This window comes from Equus przewalskii, chromosome 2 (genome assembly GCF_037783145.1).
Source record: "Equus przewalskii isolate Varuska chromosome 2, EquPr2, whole genome shotgun sequence".
Taxonomy (NCBI): Eukaryota; Metazoa; Chordata; class Mammalia; order Perissodactyla; family Equidae; genus Equus; species Equus przewalskii.
Window position 1 is genome coordinate 15,438,047 of NC_091832.1, and position 19,465 is coordinate 15,457,511.

Sequence of the window (19,465 nt, forward strand, 5' to 3'; positions counted from 1 at the left end):
AAGGCTAAATAAAACCAAAGGTAAAAGAAAGCCTGGTATCCCTGGCAGACTGAGGGCTGGAGTCAGAGGGCTTGGTTTTAGACTTGGCTTGGTCCCTAACTAACTGTATGACTTTCTAACTTTGAGCAAAGCACTTAAATTCTTAGACCCTGATTTTCCCATCTTTAAAACAGGAGATTCATTTACATTTGCTGAGTTCATTGTAAACTGGGAAGTAACAAGAAGTAAGAAAATGTATTTGCCTTTTGATCCAGTAAAAAATATTCTGGAAATATACTCTAAGGAAAGAATCTGAAATATGACAGGTCACATTATCTCAGTCGTATTTTTATAATAGTGAAAAACTGGAGTATCTGCTGGTCCATCAGTAAAGAAATGACTAAGCAAATTAGGGCTCATCAAGTCTGTATTTCAAATGAAAACTAGTAATGATGTGTTGAAAGCAAAATACAAAATAATATATTTACAGTGATTATAACTACACTAAAGAGTGTGAAAGAAAGGAGCTAAAAGGAAGTCCCATAAAATATGAATAGTACTTGTTAATAATTAAGGTGGTGGAAATATGGGCAATTTTTCTCATCTCTATTTCCCCACTATTGATAAAGTGTAATATAGTGACAACAAAACTTACCACAAAACTAAATTGAGCAAAAAATTAATTAATTTAATTAAGGAATTTTGATTAGAAGGAACTTTAGATTCCTTTCAAGCTCCAATATGCTACATTTCTGGTTCATGAAAAGAAAAAATTATATTTCAAGAATGTTTAACTTTCAGTTCTCTGCTAGAAATAACTTAATTTGGAAACTCGATGCCCAAGATTTAAAAAAGTGTTGAGTTAAGAGAAGGATTAGTCAGATTCTAATTTTGAGGGCCTCGAAAGCAGAGCAACGGTGAAGGAAATCCATGGTATTCAATGGAAGTTTCCAAGTCGGATGGGGAGAAGAAATCAAAGAACAGGAGAGGAGAAACAGAGAAGAAGACTGAAAAAGTAAAAGTGTGAACAGATGGTGAGTGAGAGTCTCCCTCATCATTTTCTAGGTGCCAGCTTTGCTGTAAGTCACCTGTGGTACGTCAGGTCCCCAAATACATTGGTGTATGTAAATATGTATGTTTTTCATTGCTCTGTCTAGAATTTTAATTTTTTCTTTGTATCCATCCTACTTAAAGAACTAAAAACCCTGTCTTCTCACCTCTCCCCTGCTCTGTGGCCTCAGACTCCCTCAGACTCTGTGGGCCCCTCACATTGCCCTCTGGGATGGGTCCTCCCTGCCCTGAAGCACCCACAACTCAGCCAGCTCCAGCTGACCTCCACAGTAGCCCCACGGCATTTCAGCTATTTTACAGTTTTTATCAAATAAAATTTATTGCTTTTTCTATCCCACTTATTATAGAAAATTTGGAAATTGCAAGGAAAAAAGGGCAAAAATTTTAAAATCTTCTGTAATTCCTCTGCCCAGAGATCATATGTTTCTTCAAATATTTTTTTTGTGCATGTACATAACTTTTTCAAAACATAGGACCACACTCTTTATACTGTTTTGATACCTGATTTTTTCCCCAAGTGCCACATTATGTTCACTTTCCCATGCCATCAAACATTCTTTTAGTGACGTCATTGTTCCATCATGGATACGCAAGAATTTTTTAAATAATCCAATATTGTAGGATATTTAGGTTGCTTTCCAACTCATTGCCATTATCAGCATTGCTGCAGTTGATAGTGGATTGAGGGCTGGAGTTAGAAGTCTTAGTCCTACTGTTGGCTTGATTTTGTAATTTGAAGCAAGTCACTTAAACTCTTACGCCTTGAGTTTCCCATGTTTAAAATGGAGAGACTTTTAATTCACACTGCTGAATTGTCCTCCAGAAGGGTCATATCAATTTACCAAAAATGTATGAAATTGCTTATTTCCCCACAACTTTGCCATGACTTGGTTTTATCTTTTTTTAAATCTTTGTCAGTTTAATGAGCAGCAAAATGGCATCTCTTTATAAAGAATTAATGGTGTTTCATTTTTATTTGTATTTCTTTGATTACTCATTTGTTATTTGGATTTCATCAATTACCCATCTATATACTTAGTCCATTTTTCTATTTGGGCATTTGTCTCTTTCTTAATGTTTGCAAAATTCTTCCTATACTAAACTACAACCACGAACACATAGGTACAGAGATTAGGTTGGTAGTTACCAAAGGGGAAGGTGGGGGAGGGTGAAAGGAGTAAAAGGGCACATGTTTACAGTGACAGAGGGTAATTAGTCTTTGGGTGGTGGATATGACTACTATATAGAAATCAAAATACAATGATGTACATCTGAAATTTATATAATGTTATAAACCAATGTTACTTCAAAAAAAATTCTTCGTATACTAACAATTTTTTTCTACTACACATGTTGGAAATATTTTCCCCCAGGCAGTCATTTATATTTTCAGTTTGAAACAGTTTAATTTCAAAAACTTGTAAATCAGAAAAAAACATTGCAAGAGAACTTCCCTTGATAACTCCACGCAGCTTAAGAAGACCCTGCAAATCTACAGATGGCCAGTCTGAGAACACGCGGCACAGGACCTGGCTAATGGTAAGGGCCAAATAAATGTTAGCCGTACTAATTAATAACAATGACAATAATAAATAAATAAGAGTCTTTAGACAAAACCCATCCAGCCCCCTGGTCACTTGTCCCCCTCTGTGCTCCTCAAGTGACAGTTAACCATTGCCCCACTTCATCCTTGAAATTGTGCTTTTGGGTAAGGAGAAAGTTTCTCCATCGAACCTGAGGATCCTGAGAAAGTCAAGGACTAAAAAGAATGAGAGGGGAGACGGAGGAGGACTCACCGCCTTTGGAATCAGAGGCCCTTTGTCCCTCACTGGCAGAGCTGGAGTCTCCAAGTGGGGAACGCTCCCTCCGTCCACTCGGGGAGATCGGGCATCAGGCAGTAGCACCAGGAAGGGCTCCGAAGGTGGACCTGGGAAAAGGTCATCTTTCATTCTCAAGCCCTCAGTCCTCAGCAGGGGCTCCCTCTGCCTCCACAGACTCCCTGCTAGCTGTCTCTATACACCAACAAGCCACGCCCTGCCTGTCTGCCCCTGATAAAGGACCAGGGCAAAGAGGAAGCTCCCTACAAGTGAGGGAACCTCCGAGTGCCACCGGGTGTGAGGGACCTTCGTCCCTTAGCTCCTTTTCCCTCCCAAGCTAACTGCATAGTGATTCCCTTTGATACATTTTGATCCTATCACACCCTTTCTGAAAAGTTTGCTCCCCTTACTTTCCAAATCAAAGTAAATTTGAAGGTTGGTTTCAAAGACACTCACCAATTAGCTACCTTCTTTAACTCACCACCTTTATCTCCAGCTGCACCCAGACATGCGCTTTCTGACAAGCAAACTTGCTTACTGTCTCCCAACATGTGATAACCCCTTTCCTGCCCATCATGCTTGCAAAATATCCATAATTGTATATTCATAATATCCACATTGCATTCCTAACAATGCATTATATGCTTTTGTGCATTTTTGACCTTTATAAGCATGGAGCACATTGTACAGAATTCTCCATGATTTCCTTTTTTCACTCAACAGTACTTTCTCAGTCTAGCAGATACCTGTGGTGGCCCACGCCACATCCCCTCAGCCGACCTGATTTCGGATAGCTGAGTCTTGCAGGCAAGCTACCAGCACGCCACCTCAAAGGCCACAGCATCTCTTTGCTTCTCTCTCTCCGGCTCTCTCCAAAGCCTGGAAAGGCTGTTCAGCCTGTGTGCAGCCCAGGGGTTCAGAGAAGTTAGTGTCCCAGGGGATCAAATGGGGCGCTGATGGGAGTCAGTGGGAAATGCACCAACCTCACACCTTTAGAGGGACCCTTCTGAGCTGTGTTCTACACCATTCCTCAGAGAGTTCCCAGCGAGAAGGAGCACAGTGGCCCGCAGTCATCACAGCTCAATAATGCACGTTCTGTTGTTCTTCCTTCCTTGTCTTCTCACTCACCATTTCTGAGATCACCTTCTAAATAAACGCTCTCACCAAAGGTCTGTCTCCCACTCTGCTTTTGGTGGAGTACAAATGAAGACACTGAAATTCACCCAGATTGATGCACAGAGCTCTAGTACGTCCACTCACCACTGTGCGGTAGACCGTTGTATAAATATACCAACAGTTCGTCCATTCCCTTGCTGATGAAAATAGTTGTTTCTGGACTTTTGCTGTTACAAACAGTGCTGCTGCAAACATCCTTGATATATGTTTCCTGGTTCACACGTGCAAGAGTTTCTCAAGGCAGCAGTTCTCAATGTGCGGTCCGTGAACTCTGGGAGACCCTGAGACCCTTTCAGGAAGTCCCCCAGTATTATTACGTTTATAGTAATACTAAGCTGTTATTTGCCTTTTTCACTGTGGTGACATTTTCAATGACACTGCGAAAGCAATGATGGGTAAAACTGCCAGCACCTTAGTACAAATCAAGGGAGTGGCACCAAACTGCAGTAAAAGTTACTAATTTTATTAAACTTCAACCACTGAACACATATCTTTTAAATATTCCGTATTTAAATATTAAAAATGGGAGGTCAGCAGTTCTGCTGCATATCAAGGTGTGAGGACTCCCTAGGAAAAGGGTTAAGTGATTGAATTGTGAGTTGAACCAGCTCCTCTACTCATGAACACCATTCTTACCTAGAAGTACATCTGGTAGAAAAACCTCGATTATTCAGCCTTGGGCATCTGGCAGACGTTTTCTCCAAAAGGAACCAAGTGCATCTGTCACTGCAAAGAAAACAACTGACAGTTTTGGTTGCTGAAAATTCAATATTTTTAATGAAAATTAGAAATTTGGAAAACTTTTATCTGCCACTGTGAGCTTGATAGCTTCCCAATAAAGAAAGACTTTTCTGATGAGATTTGCGGTGACTTTAATGAATGTGATTTTGATGTTGTATAATGAAATGTGGCAACATTTAAAAGATTTACATAACTCAGTGAACCAATAATTTTCAAATGACTAATGCTTGGCTTGACAAAATCACGCATAGATAAGATCCAGTCAAAATGCAAGATAGTGAGTTTTACTGTAACAGAGCCTGAATAGTTCATTGGTGTAGCATATACGTGAAAGTTGCTAAGAGAATAGATGTTAAATATTCTCACCACTAAAAAGAAATGGTAATTATGCGACATGATGAGAATGTTAACAAACGTTATGGTGGTTATCATTTTGCAATATGTAAGTATCAAATCAACACCTGGAACACCTTAAACTTACACAATGTTATATGTCAGTTACATCTCAGTAAAGCTACAAGAGAAAAAAGTTCATTGTTATGGTTTCAGATTCCATGTTGCAACAATCTTTAAGAAACTACCATTTGTAGAGTTCTGGCATAGTATCAAAGAAGACCATCCACAATTATCTGAGCAGGCGATTGAAATGCTCCTTTTCCAATTACATACACTTCAACCACAAAACACACTGCAGCAGAGTCAGTGGAATAACTGATATGAAAACACAGCTGTCTTCTATGAAGCCAGACGCTTAAAAGATTTACAGAAATATAAAGCAATGACACTCTTCTCACTAATTTTTTCAGACAATAGTTGTTTTTCATAAAATATGTTGTTTATGTTAATATTTAATGTGTTTATTATTTTTAAAGTAATAATTACATTTTAAATTCCTTGGTTTTAATTTAATATGGTAATTTTAATTTAATATGGTAAATTAATAAATGGTAAAATAAAAAATTAATTTAATATGGTAAATTTCAAAAGCTATAACTCACATAAACTAATCTCTTTGGGGTCTTCAATAATTTTTAAGAGTGTAAAGGGGCCCTGAGAATATATAAGTAAAAGTGGTATATTGCAAGGTTGTAGATGATGCTAAATTGTTTTCCAAAGTGACAATTTTCATTATTAGTGTATTTACTGCTTCCTCAAGAAGCACTTTAACTTTATCAGATAATCTAAATCACATCATAAAATTGGTTTCTTCTTGTGCAATTTTCTTTTTGGACTTCTAAATCCCAGAGGTGAGAAAAGTGATATAGCTATAGACATCACTCATAATTCCGGAATATAGTGATAACCCTTAACATTTTTGGTCTATATGCTTCTAGACTTTTTTCCTCAAAAAATTGGGCCATGCGATACATAATAATGAGTAAACTGTATTTTTACTTAGGTATGTTTATAATGGTTTTGATCTCAGTAATTATTTCTTGATTCTAGATTTTTAAATTTATTTTGGGCGGAAGCCTATAATCCTCCATTCATTAACCACAGGTCAATTTATAAAAATTAAACTGTACTCTGCTTTAAAGAAGGAGATGGACCTCTGGACTTCCAGTTAAATAAATATGGTTCATTGAACACAAATGCATGTCTCTGTTACCTCCCCAAATTTCACAATTATGGAATGAAAAAGGAAAAGCCCATAAGGAAAGAGAACGAGACAGGAAGTAACTGTGAAATAGAAGTGTCAGTCAATCTCTGAACGAAGGAAAGCAGATGGATGACTAGTAACTGACTGAGTAAAAACAGAAACCAGGAGCCTATAGAGGGGGCGAGGCGGGGGCATGTCAACAAGAAGAAAGCTGATTCTCAACTGAGAACCTTCCAGGCTTGCGGTGATGGGATCAGGGACTTTTGGAAAATGGGAGGCCTGTAGTCTGTAGAAGGAGCAGTTAGACACCACCCTCTTTGGCCCTGCCACCATCCCCAAATGGTCAGGGGACTCCGCCCCCCGCCCCCCCCCGCCCCCCCCCCCCCCCCCGTCCTGACCGAAGAGGCTTCTGGTTTGGGGAGTCCCCCAAGGGGACGAGTGGGATGGCATGGGGTGATGAGGCATCATCTGAAATGGGACTGAGTGAAAGCCCTCAATGAATAGTTAAGCCCCTTCCCACTCCCAGCTCACAGAGCCCAGAGAACCAGACTGATTCTCCCCAGGAGAGAAGTGATCTTCTCCAGAGAAAGAAGATGGCCCAAAAGAGAAGACCTGATACAGATACCCTTGAGTTCCCCAAGGAAGCGGCAGGGCGCCTGTCCCAGCATCCTACTACAGCCCGGAGGCCAAGCTCACAGAAACTCCACTCAGGTTTTGAGCGCCTCACTCATTCTATACATATTTATTTTAAATTTATTTTCTTTCACATTATTAAACTTATTATGAAAATTTTCAAATACACACAAAAGTAGAGACAGTATTATCAGGAAGCTCCCAGTACTTATGTCTCAGATTAAATGATTATTGATATGCTGCCAATTTTTATTTTATCCATCCCCCTCTCATCTTTTTTTTTCCCCCTGGACTATTTTAAAGTAAATTCCAGCCATTATATCATTTAAATTGTGAGTGCCTCAGAATGCATCTACCTAAGGACTTTCCTTAAACACACACACACACAACTACATACATTATGCCATTAGCACACCTACCAAAATTGACAATAATCTCTTGATATTATTTGATATCCAATCTATGTTCACATATTTTCAATGGTGTCAAACATGTCTTTTTACACGTGGTTGGTTCAAATCATGATCCAAACAAGGTACACACACTGCATTTTGTTGTTACACATCTTAAGTGTCTTTATTCCATAAGGATCCCTCTGCCTTTCTTTTTAAATTTTTCCTTATACTTGATTGTTGGTAAAACTAGGTAATTTGTCTTGCACACTGTCCCACATTCTGGATTTGGCTGATTGCTTCCTTGTGGTATCATTTGACTTATTTCTCTATTCCTCATATTTCCAGTAAACTGGAAAGCTAAAGGCTTGACTGGATTCAGGTTCTCTTTCAAGCTGTGTGACCTGGACAAGGGCCTTAACCTTTCTGTGTCTCAGTTTCCTCATTGGTAAACCAAAGATAAGAATGGTAACTACCTCATCAAGGATTAAATTAGTTAAAACATGTAAAATACTTAGAATAGACCTTGACATCCAGTAAATGGTAGCTATTATTATTATCTGAGGACAGCCTCCGACTTGAAAGACAGAGACCAAAATAAACAACAGAGACAATCTAGGAAGCAGAAGAAATGGCAGAAAATTCCAACTGATATCCTCAGAAATACAAAATAAGAGAAGATCCTGAGTTCACAACATAAAAGCAAGAGGCTGCCAAAAGGAAAGTCAGGGAACTAGGAAAAACTCTTGGAAATTAAAATCTTATCGCAGAAATGAGAAAATTCAATAGAAAAACTAGAGGATAAAGTTCAGGAAAATCTCTTTAAAGTGGAATAAACAAAACCAAGAGATGGAAAATGAAAGAGGAAAGATGAAAAAACAAGGGAATCTATCACAGAGAAAATTTTCCAGAATTGAAGACTATACAGTTCCCAGTTGAAAAGGACCACTGAGTGCCTAGCGCAGTGAATGCAAAAGACTTACCAGGACACGTCATTATGAGGGTTCAGAATCCCAAGGACGAAGGAAAAATATATATCCTAAAATCTTCCATAAACAAATGAACAAACAAAAATTACCTAGGAAGTAACAGAAATCAGAATAGATCAGACTTCTCAAGAGTCTAGCCACATGAGAAGCTGGATGACAATGGACTAACACTTTAAAATTCTGAGGGAAAATGATTTCCAATCTGGAAATTTGTACCCTGCTGAACTGTCAATCAAGTGTGAGAATAAAATAAAGCCATTTTTAGACAAGCAAGATTTCAAAAATTTACCTCCCATGAACCTCTTAAGGGGAAGTTACTGGAGAATGTGCTCCTTCAAAATGAGAGAATAAATCATGAATGGGAAGACCCAGGAGACAGGGGATTTGGCTCAGGAGACAGCAGATGGGAATCCCCAGAATGTGGTTGGGGAAAGTCCTAGAATGACAGTCAGACAGTAAGGCTAAGACGACGGTTTGCAGCGAGAGGAGGATGGGCCTAAGGAAGGATGTCTCCAACAACAAAAAATGACATTGCAAGCTCACCAGTTCATGTGACCAGATCAAGAGATGTTTTATAGTCCTGATGGAGAGTTTCTGGAATAATTCACAATCGATGCATAGACAGCGAAGTAAATAAAAAAATAGGCAATTTTTTACTCCAGAAGAAAAGAAGTTGTTCAATAAAGTGAATGTAGTCTTAGTATGGGATATACCTTGACTGTAAGAATATTCTATAGTTATATTAATGTAAGCTCTAAGTCAACCGACGAGGGAATTTTGCAGACTGGTCAAGAGTCTGTTGATGAGAGAGAGATCGTAAACTCGTGGAAGAACAAGGAGGGGACTTTCCTTCCTTCCTGGCTCCAGCCTTCACTTTCCTGATGAAGAATCCTAAACCAGTATCTCCACACCTGTGTCTTTGTGGAACCTCATGCTTACTGAACTCTTCTTGCCTATTGCCACCTATAAGTGTAAACTAACCTAGGGCTGGCACCGTGGTACAGCGGTTAAGCCTGGAGCCCTTTGCTTCAGCAGCCCAGGTACGTGGGTTCGGATCCCAGGTATGGACCTATACCACCTCTCAAGTCCTGCTATGGCAGTGACCCAAATACAAAATAGAGGAAAACAGAGTAAGACCAGCATAGATATTAGCTCAGGGCTAATCTTCCTCAATCCAAAAAAGAGGAAGATTGGCAACAGGTGTTAGACAAATCTTCCTCAGCAAAAAAAGAAAAGAAAAGTGTAAACTAACCATCTTTCTCTCTCTCTCTCTCCACACACACACACACACACACACACACACACCTCTGACTTATCCTCTTCCTCGGCCTTTCCCAAGCCGGCTCATCATACCTTCACGTTTATCAGTGCTTCCACACTATTTTTCCAATCTTCCTGTCTGGCTTTTCCACTCCCTCATACCCTATATCCAGTCTGTTTTCGTTGGCTTTTTAATGCCTCCCAAAAGTCCCCGCCCTGTCTCCAGCTGTAATCGAATCCAGAGCTTGTATAAACCTTATGAACTGTACAAGATGACACAGACGTAAAATACCACTATTATGCCAACACTTCTGAAATAGACTCTGGCTTTGTTAAGTTTACTACTAATAATAATCCAATCAACATTTGTATAGAATTTAAAAAATAACATTTATTGCACTTTCTTCTAATTGAAAGAAGAAAGTATAAATCTTGCTCAAGTATAAATATTCATCGTGGAAATTTTGGAAAATACATAAAGGCACAAAGAAGATAAAAACAACCTTTACTCTTAAAGTAATCCGGATTTACGTTGTGGTGTGTTTTCATCAAGCCTCTTTTCTATGTGTATATAATAATGTTTTTTGAAACAATAAAACAAATATTGTGATTATGTTGCATATATTTTTGTAACTTTTTCATTTAATATGCTAAAAACATTTTATTATGTCAATTGATATTCTTCTATGTCATTTTAATGGCTGCACAGAATCCCATTATAGCTATCCTATCAGGTATTTAATCAACTCCTATTACAAATATTTTGGTTGTTTCCAGCTTTTTACTCTTAGGGATAGTTCTCTCTCTGATGATTTAGTTAGGATAACTTAGAAGTGGAGTTGCTGAGTCAAAAGTTGTGCTCATTCTTTTTTATTGTGGTAAAAAAAACACAAAATTTACCATTCTGATCACTTTTAAGTGTACAGCACAGTGGTATTAACTATACGCACATTTCATCTTGCAAAACTGAAACTCTGTATCCATTAAATAACTTCCTTTCTCCCCCTCTCCCAGCCCCCATCGATCACCAGTCTACTTTCTGAGTTTGACTACTTTAGATATCTCGTATGAGAGGAACCAGGCCATATTTGTCTTTTTGTGGAGTTGTGCTCTTTTTAAGGTGTCTGATGTATAATGCTAAACGAGCTTCCAAAAAGGTTGTGACAATTTATACTTTGAAGAGGTATGAGTGCCGGTCTGAGCTACTGTCTGCTTAGCCTCCATCATTTGTTTCAGTTCTTGCCGAGTCCTTAGAGGAACAAAAGCAACGGGGCTGAACACGTTTTCCTTTGGATAGGCCACTGTCCTATCCTGTATCCTGGCTGAAATACTTGCTGAGGCACGTACCAGGCACGTGACCTTGGACAAGTCACTTAACTTCTCGGTGCCTCTGTTCCCTTATCTGTAAAACGGGGATAATATTAGTATATTATTATACATACTTATTATGAAGAATAAATGTGAAGCTCTAAAAACAGTGCCTGGAAGCCCAGAAGAGAGGTAGCTATTATTATTGTTCTTGTTGTTATTATTATCAGACTGCACAAGATTTCTGTTGTCAAAGCACTTATCTACGACTTTCTTCAATCCTTACTAATCTAATAAATGAAAAATGATAGCCAGCTATTTTAATTTGCAAAATCGTAACTGTAAAATTATCAATTATCAGTGAACTTGAACGTTTCTCTATGTTTATATTGACCGTGCTTCTGTCACAATTTCCTTTTTCAAAGCAGTGTGGCAAACAGCATCTCACTTGATCTTCCTAATAAGCTTGTAAATCAAGAAGGCAGCAATCACCGTCTCAGCTTTTGGAATTAAGAAACTGAGGTTCAGAAGATTACAATTCCAGTCCCAGGTCTCAGAGCTCGCCCTTCCAAGTCTAGCGGCTGTCCCAGGATATATTCCCAGGAAAAGCTTTGGTTACTCCTAACGGCCCCTGCCCCAGCGCCTTCCCTGGGAGTCCAGACAGCTTCTCTGCGCACGCGCGGCCCTGCCTGTGGGCGGGGCCTCGGAGCGCACCAGCCCGCCGCTCCACCCCCCCCCCGGCCCCGCCCCCGGCTCCGGCCCCGCCCAATCCGAGGCGCGGCGGGCTCGGGACTCCAGGCCCCGAGGTAGAACGGGCGGGGATACCCGCGTGGGCCGTGTCTGCGACGCGGCGGGCCCCAAGGTCCGGAGGCCGGAGAGGGAAGGCGCCGGTGCCCGCGCGCCGCCCGCCGCCATTTCGCACCCGGAAAGGGCAGCGGCGGGAGGGGCGGCCTCCCCTGGGGCCGGGCTGGGGCCCAGGGCGGGCCGGGCGGCGGAGGGCGGGCCCGTGCGGGGGCGGGGACCCTGCGGCCGAGCCGGGATGTAACTGTCCAGCGGGGCGGCGGTGGGGAAGCCGTGGCCCGAAGGCCCGGGAGGGAGCGAGGCTCGGGCCGCCCCGCTTCGAGACCTCGCCTGGCCGGTCCCCCTGGGCCTGGGGGTCCTCGCGGTTACACAGCCCCACGCTGGGTGCAGCGCGCCGCAGTGTGTGAAGCGCTTCCACGTGGGCCTTTTCATTTGGACCTCAGGGCAGCTCTGGCAGGAGGCCAGGGAATGGACTGTTGTCCCATTTTGCGGACAGAGAAAACTGAGGCTCAGTGTGGGGAGATTTTCCCAGGGACGCCCAGCGAGGTCGCGGCGGTGGGACTCAGGTCCTGCTCCACGAAATCTAGCGCGCTTTCCACCGGGCCACTCTGCCTCACCTGTCAAAGAAGGGGCTGAGCGAGTGACTGGCAGTTCTTTCTCTTTTTTTTTTTTTTAAAGTCAGCCTCTTTCTGTACCATCCAGGTCAGAGCTGACTAAGAAGTATTCAGAAGCCGAGTCATGGATCCACCTGCACGTAAAGAAAAATCCAAAGTTAAAGAACCTGTCAGCAGAGTTGAGAAGGCCAAGCAGAAGTCAGCCCAGCAGGAGCTGAAGCAGAGACAAAGAGCAGAGGTGAGATGGAGGAGGGGGCCTGTGGGCTGCTGGAGGTGATGTGGGAATAGAGAAATAGCAGAGAGGAGAGCTGTGATGGGGCCCTGCTGGCCTCTGCCAGAACAGGTGCTCGCCAGGTTTAGAGAGATCACTGAGGGCCAGAATGATGAAGGGGCAGCCCAGAGTCACGTGCCAGTTAGCGTCAGAGCCTGGCCAGTCCCAGGTCTCCAGAGGACTCCTGGCCTCTGTGGGAGGGACCTGAGGGAAAGAAGAAAGAGAAGGGGTGTGCAAGGGCGGGTTCAGAGTGAGAGAGCAGATGTCAGACACCCCCTGGCACAGATGTGCTGGATTTCACCCAGAGAGGGGCTGCTCACACCCAGGAAGTGGAGGCCCAAGCTCAGCTCCCACCAGTGTGTTCCTTTGTTCTGTCAACACTTACAATCAACTTGAGAATAAAAAGCTTAAGCGGTTTACCCTGCCTCTGTTGAACCACGTCCAGATGTGGGTATTTTCAGTATTTAATATCAGGAAAAAGCTTGCTACACTCTTTTCCCTCTTTCTGTTCATTTTGTTCATTTCTTTCTCTCTTTTTGTAAGAAATTTAAAAACACAGAAAAATAGACTGTTACAACAATGATCTGGGTACTCAACACCCAGATTGGTAATGGTTAATGTTTTGTCGTATTTGCCTGGAGTCTTTTTGAAATAAGATAAATAAAAATTACATATAAATTTGAAGTCCACTTTGCCCCTTTCCTGTCATACACCCTTTTACTCCTCCTTATGGGCAACCACTATTTTTTTTAATATATTTTTATACTCAAATATATTAATAGATATCCTTGAACAAGATACAATGTTCTTTTGTGTTTTAAATGTTTAAATTAATAAAGTTCCACGTTTTGTTTTGCGTTTTGCTTACATTATGTTTTTTAGACTATTCATGTTAATATAAGAATCTAGTTTATTCCTCACACTGCTTACAGTAGTCTCTTTTATGAATCCACTTTAGTGTATTAACGTGTTCCTCCAGTGATGGACATTTGCATTATTTGTAGTTTTTTTGCTATTGCAAACATTGCTTTAATGAAAAACCTTTAGGTATCTCCTTTGGCACCTGTGCTAGAATTTCTTAGGGCTTATGTAACTACAAGTAGAGATACTGGGTACATTTCAGTTTTACTAAACATTGCCAAATTGCTCTCAAAGAAATTGTCCGAGTTTGCACCCCCATTAGCAGTGGAAGAGAATTCTCATTCCTCACTTCCTTTGCAACACTTGCTAGTGGCAGATTTTAAATTTTTGTTAATTTGATCCGTTCATTAAACAAATATTGAGCGGCTCCCGTGTGCCAGGCACTGTTGTGGGAACTTGAGACCCATGACTGCACAGGCAGGGAAGAATCTTTGCCTTCTGGAGCTGCACTGGGTGGGGGAGGCAGAGAGTAAACATGGTAAGTAAATGTAATAGTGTGTTTGCAGTTAATCTGTAAACTGAAATCTGCCTTTGGATTAAGACAGACCGTCTGAAGCTGTGGACCTGGATTCCAACAAATTGTCCTCCCCTGTCCTTCACCTCCCCGCCCCTGCTGGATCCTGCCCCCAGATGGTTTTACTGCAGGGCCCTTTGGCGAACAATTGAGGGCCGCTGTAAGAAGCAGCCCTAGGACACTCCTTTGTGCACGCTATGGGGACAGGTGTTGTTCAGGACGTCGTTCGTGTCCTTATTGACACCCTTCCCATGAGGTTACACAGGTCAGATTTACTTGTCTGATTTCAAGTCCCAGCTCCTCCGTAAACCCCACTTCTTCCCCTGTGACCTTGGACAAGATGCTTAACCTCTCTGAACTGCTGTTCCTCGATTCCTCCTTGGTGAAATGAGGATGGCAATCTCTGCCTCACAGGATTGTTGTCAGGAACAGAAATGCTACATGTCGTGCACTTAGCACAGCCTGGCACTGAGAAAGCGCTCAGTACGGGCCTCGATTGTTAGTAGGCATCTGTGCTTCATGCGGTCGGTTTGTGTTTGTTGTGTGGACTCTAAATTGAACAACTGACGATGCTTATGTTGACTGGCTGAAATCTAATATTGGAGTTGCACTCTAGCACTTGTTGAGCACTTCAGATGTGCCGGGCACAGGGCCAACCTGACATGCACGGCCACATGTATCCTTACCCCAGGGCTCGTTATTGTTACACAGGTATTATTGTTACTCCCATTTTCACCTTTGTAAATCCTTCCTGGAATAAGGTGGGGATAGATGAAATACCTCTGTGAGGGAGAAGGTATTATCCCCACTTTGAAGTGAAGCGATGTGACCAGGATCCGTCGTTAATGCGAGATTGCAGGCAGGACTGCGAGCTAAGATCTTCTGACCTTCGCCTCCTGCTTTTTGCGCCCGCCTTACAGCTGCCTTGCTGCGTTCTTTATGTGCATTGCCTGGAATGCAGTCTCCTAACACAGGAATGTGACAAGACCCCTTCGGGGGAGGAAGAGGCACAGTTCCCATTCAGTTCTGCAAAGATGCCACATTCCAGAAACTTCCATGTGAAGGAGAGATGTGAGGGGTGAAAGGGAGCAGAAGGTACATTTGGCAGTTGAAGCAGCATTTGACACTATTGGGGGCCCTTTTCTTCCTGAAAGTCTGTCATTCCTTGGCTCGGACCCCCTGACCCATGTTAAGTTTCTTTTTTCTTTGATTTTCCCCTTTCTCCCACCAGTCTGCCTCCTTGATCTAGGGGTCTCCAAGAAGCTATTTAATGTCCTCTCAGTCTCAGCACAGTAATGTGCAGATTACAAATGCTCCTTAAAGCACGGATGAGGATTTTTAAAAAACATATGTGTTAAAAGTATACGTATAATGTGTGTGTGCAGCTTAGAGAATATGAATAAAACACACCCTTGTACCTAACACCCAACTAGAGAAATAGAACGCAACCCACAACTTAGAGCCCCTCAGGCCCCCTCGGCACGTCCCCAGGCCTTCCCATTAGCAGTGGCCTCGTTCCTTAATTTTACTCTAATCACTCCCTTGCTGTTCTGTATTAATTTACTACTTCTCTATCTACCCCTAAATAATATTTTGTAGCATAACAATATATTGTCTAAATCTGGGGGGTTCTGAACTTTATATATGTTACTATATTTTGTGACTGGCTCTCTTCACTCAGCATCTTTTGTTTAACCATTCTAATTTATTTATTTGTTTTTACTGTGGTAACATATACATAACATAAAACTTAACCATTTTAACTGTCAGTATGATGCTTTTTGAGAATCACTTGTGGTGGTGTTTGTAACTATTTTCATCACTGTGGAATTTCATTTTCCTTAAAGATGATAGGATCTCACCAAAATAAAAAAAATATTTGGAAAAAAAACCATTATAGGATCATTCAAGTTTTCTATTTATCCTAGTCAGTTTTTATCCTTTTACTTTTTCTAGGAATTTAAGTTTTCAAACTTATTGACACAAAGTGCATGTTTTGTTTTAATCTCCATGGTACCAGTAATTATGTTTTCTTTTAATTCTAATAATGTTTTCTTGTGTCCACTCCCTTTGAGCTGATCGGTCACGCCAGAGGTTTACAGGGTTTTCTTCAGTGTTTTCCAAGATCTGTCTCACAGTTATGGTGATCCTCTCTATTGTACATTTGGTTGCTTTTTCATTAATTTCTGCTCTTATTTTGCACTGCCCATTTGTCTCACTTCTCAGTTTCTGTGTTCCCCCCTTGTCTTCTTTTTAATTAATCAAGTTATATCCCCTACACATAAACATACCCCTTTGTTTTTCTCTTCCACAAATTGGGAATTTTTATGATGTTTCTGTTCTTAGTGGATTGATGGAGGGCTGCAAGCTGAGGAACAAGGTGGGTACCCTGCCTTTCACCTCAGTGCATTTTGCGGTTTCTTTCCACCCCCACTGCCTGCCTTGGTCACCTTCCCCTCCCCTCCTTCCTGGACTGCTGTCAGAGATGCCTCCTGAGTGGCCTGTGAGCTCTCCTCCCCTCACTCCATCCCGCACACAGTCTCCAGTTCTCCTTCCCAGGGCACCGATGGAATCAGGTTGCTCCCCTGCCCACTTGCCTTTGCTGGCCCTCCAGAGCTGGACTGATAAGTCCAGATTCCTTGGCATAGCAGCTATCTACGACCCCAACATACTTTCCTTGGTTTCTCCAGCTCCCCAACTCCCACTCTGTAATAGCCTTCATAGTATATAAGCATACTTGAAGTTTCCCGAACTAATCTTATACTTTTCCATTGTATTTATTTAATCATAATCCCCGCCCCCCGCACCTATCATGTCCCTTCCCCAATCTCTACCTGTTCGAATCCTGCTGATCCTTTAAAGTCAGAGCAAGCCACCTGCCTCCCTTCTTCTTTCGTGATTCCCCAAATAGAATTCATCTCCACCTCTGCTGTTCGCTTATCACTGTGCCTCATTACTGATGCGGTTCTGGGATTTTCAGATGCCCCGGCCTGTTGTGTCTGAAGGCATGCCAAGCAGCCGCGTCCACTGCTGACGTCTCTTTTTCTGCCTGTCAGATCTATGCTCTCAACAGAGTCATGACAGAGCTGGAGCAGCAGCAGTTCGATGAGTTCTGCAAGCAGATGCAGCCTCCTGGAGAGTGAGCCGCCCCTGCGTCCACCGAGATGGGGCCCTGGAGGCTTCGTTTGTGAGCCTCTTACCAGTTTTAAGCTGAGATGGCCCATTTGGAGCCTTACAGAACTAGACAAGAAGACATTTGTGTTATTCCTAAAACTGGATCCATCTGAACTGCCTATGTCACTTCTGCCTCACTGGTTTCTCCAGTCTGAATTGGCCCAATGCTTGCTGAAGAGACTTGTTTATTCTTCTAAGACAATAGATCCTTGTGTTTTTTTTTTTAACCTTTTTCTATTGTTTGAGAAAAATCAGTGTTTCTTGTGAAACTAAATCTTCTCCAAAAATACAAATAAAATTCTAATAAAATGTTCATTTGCTCATACGTTAGTTTGGGGGTGCCTAGCCGTAGAAAGTGCCGTCAAAGAGACTGTACGGGGTAAGAAGAGTTGAGGTGAGCAGAGGGCACCCTTTCTCCCTCGGGAGGGGAGTGGACAGGAGAGGAGAGGAGAGAAAGACCGTGACTGCTTCCAGTTCTCATTCTTCCTGGAGACCTCACAGACCCTAAGTTTTTGGCCACACAGGTATGAATACGCGACCCTTTACTCCCAGGTGAGCCGCTGCTCAGGGTTGGGGCTGGAAGCTGGGACCCTTCTCCCTTTGCGCATGTAGACAGCCAGCGGCAGGCGTGCACCAACAGGGAGAGGGGTGCAGGTGCTTTGGGTTTTTCATTTTGGGGGCTACTTTACCAGGCCTAGAAATGGGTTGATGATGGGAATATTCAGGCTGGACCCATGCGCCCGCCATCTTGGGTGTGGAAATGTAAAGTTGTTTCTGCAGCAGACGTTGGCGTCAGGAATGGTGGCTCATACCTCAGTTCTAGCGCTGGCGTTATGTTAATGCTGCGCAAAAGGAGAGGCTGTTCTCTCAGGATGTTTCATTTCCAGCTATTCCTCGGGAGTGGGGGAAGAAGGATGCCATGAAGTGGGATATGTGTGGGGATGAGGCAGATCATCAGTTACAGCAAAAGAGCCAAACGCTGCCACCTCCTTCGCTCTCCGCGCTGGAAATGCCTGCGTTTTCCCTGCCGGTGCTGGGACGTCTTAAGTGGTCCCCCGCTCGTCTTTGTCTCCCTGGTGCCTCTGAAGTCGCTGAGAATTCTGTTCCCATTGCTGTGGCTTGTTTTAGGAGTAAACTGGGGCGTTAATGGGGTGTAAGAAACTTGCTACCACTGCAGGGGAATGTGTTTTGGGGAGAGCCCAAAAATAAGGATAATCTCTACATAAATTATCCCCACAAATGGTAATTCAGTTCTGTGATATCCTGCTGAATTTGGGTGAATGGAAATTTTTTGGTTTTGTTTTTTGGAGGAGTACGGGTTTGGGGTGAGCTGTTGTCATAAACCTAAGGAAATGCCGTCGTGTGTTAGAAAGAGCACAGTTTTTGGAGACAAATGACCTGGGGTCAACTACCAATTCTTTTTTTCTTTTTTTTTGCTGAGGAAGATTCGCCCAGAGCTAACATCTGTTGCCAGTTTTCCTCTATTTTGTATGTGAGTCGCTGCAACAACATGGCCACTGATGAGTGGTGTAGGTCTGCACCCAGAACTGAACCCAGGCCACTGAAGTGGAGCACGCCGAACTTAACCACTAGGCCACAGGGCCAGCTCCTCAAGCACCAATTCTATGCTGGATAAGTTACTAACTTCTCCAAGCCTCACTTTTCCCATCTATGTAATGGAATAGTATTTTCTTCCTCTCAGGATCACTGGTTGAGAAATAAATAAGGTAATGTGTGTAATAGATACTCAGTAAATGTTACTTCCCTTCCCAGACACCTTGTTTCATGAGAAATGTTTCAGATTTCACAGAACCAAGTAATGCATGAGCGTTGGCTGGAAAGATTCTGATCCTTAGCTGGGAACTGCTTGTATTAACGTGTATCAGCCCTGGACACACTCTGTTCTAGAGAGGTGTTCTAGTGTTGCAGTTTTTCAAACTGTAAGCGTTTGTAAAATCAGTTTAATAAATTGTGGCCAGCTTTTCTTTTAAATGAAATAATAGAATAGATTAAAAAATATCACATGTGGTAAGGATATTGTCTCATGAAGCTTTTGTTTCAGGTTTATATACACTTACGAATGTGTATACTGCATTTGAGGTCAAAGTTTTTTCTTACTGTGGGTTGTGGTAAAAAAAAAAAAAAAAAGTTTGAGAAATGAGAGGATACCTGAACCAAGACAGGAATGGATCATCTTTTTATTC

At 42.3% G+C, this 19,465-nt stretch overlaps 2 protein-coding genes across 7 annotated transcripts in view; one reads left to right on the plus strand and one right to left on the minus strand.

The window, feature by feature from the left end:
- The window catches only part of ERMAP (erythroblast membrane associated protein (Scianna blood group)), a 31,325-nt gene extending 13,907 nt beyond the window's left edge, over positions 1-17,418 (minus strand). Inside the window, exons 1-3 of one of the 4 annotated variants that reach the window (XM_070609964.1) lie at positions 16,922-17,418; positions 4,680-4,769; positions 2,847-2,977 (exon numbers count right to left, since the gene is read on the minus strand). The gene's annotated coding sequence lies outside the window, so the exon portion shown is untranslated. Of the gene's footprint in view, positions 1-2,846; positions 3,075-4,679; positions 4,770-12,384; positions 12,516-16,921 lie in introns of those variants that run through there. The other 3 variants (XM_070609960.1, XM_070609962.1, XM_070609959.1) reach the window with 3 other exon arrangements.
- SVBP (small vasohibin binding protein) lies at positions 11,680-17,574 on the plus strand. 3 transcript variants are annotated; one of them, XM_070609965.1, is made up of 3 exons: positions 11,680-11,772; positions 12,470-12,619; positions 17,144-17,574. In XM_070609965.1, the coding sequence occupies exons 2-3, from the start codon at positions 12,506-12,508 to the stop codon at positions 17,228-17,230; spliced, it is 201 nt and encodes a 66-aa protein (XP_070466066.1). In that variant the 5' UTR covers positions 11,680-11,772; positions 12,470-12,505; the 3' UTR covers positions 17,231-17,574. The 3 variants fall into 3 exon arrangements, with proteins under 3 accessions (XP_070466066.1, XP_070466067.1, XP_070466068.1); XM_070609966.1 differs by having other exon boundaries at positions 11,715-11,828; XM_070609967.1 differs by lacking the exon at positions 11,680-11,772 and adding an exon at positions 12,219-12,333.
- Positions 17,575-19,465: the final 1,891 nt, after the last annotated feature.

What these genes read in the sequence shown, in the direction of transcription:
- SVBP (XM_070609965.1), top strand. Translation starts at nt 12,506, where the DNA reads ATGGATCCACCTGCACGTAAAGAAAAATCCAAAGTTAAAGAACCTGTC. An exon ending in AGCAGAGACAAAGAGCAGAG is followed by an intron (nt 12,620 to 17,143) that starts GTGAGATGGAGG and finishes TCTGCCTGTCAG; the next exon opens with ATCTATGCTCTCAACAGAGT.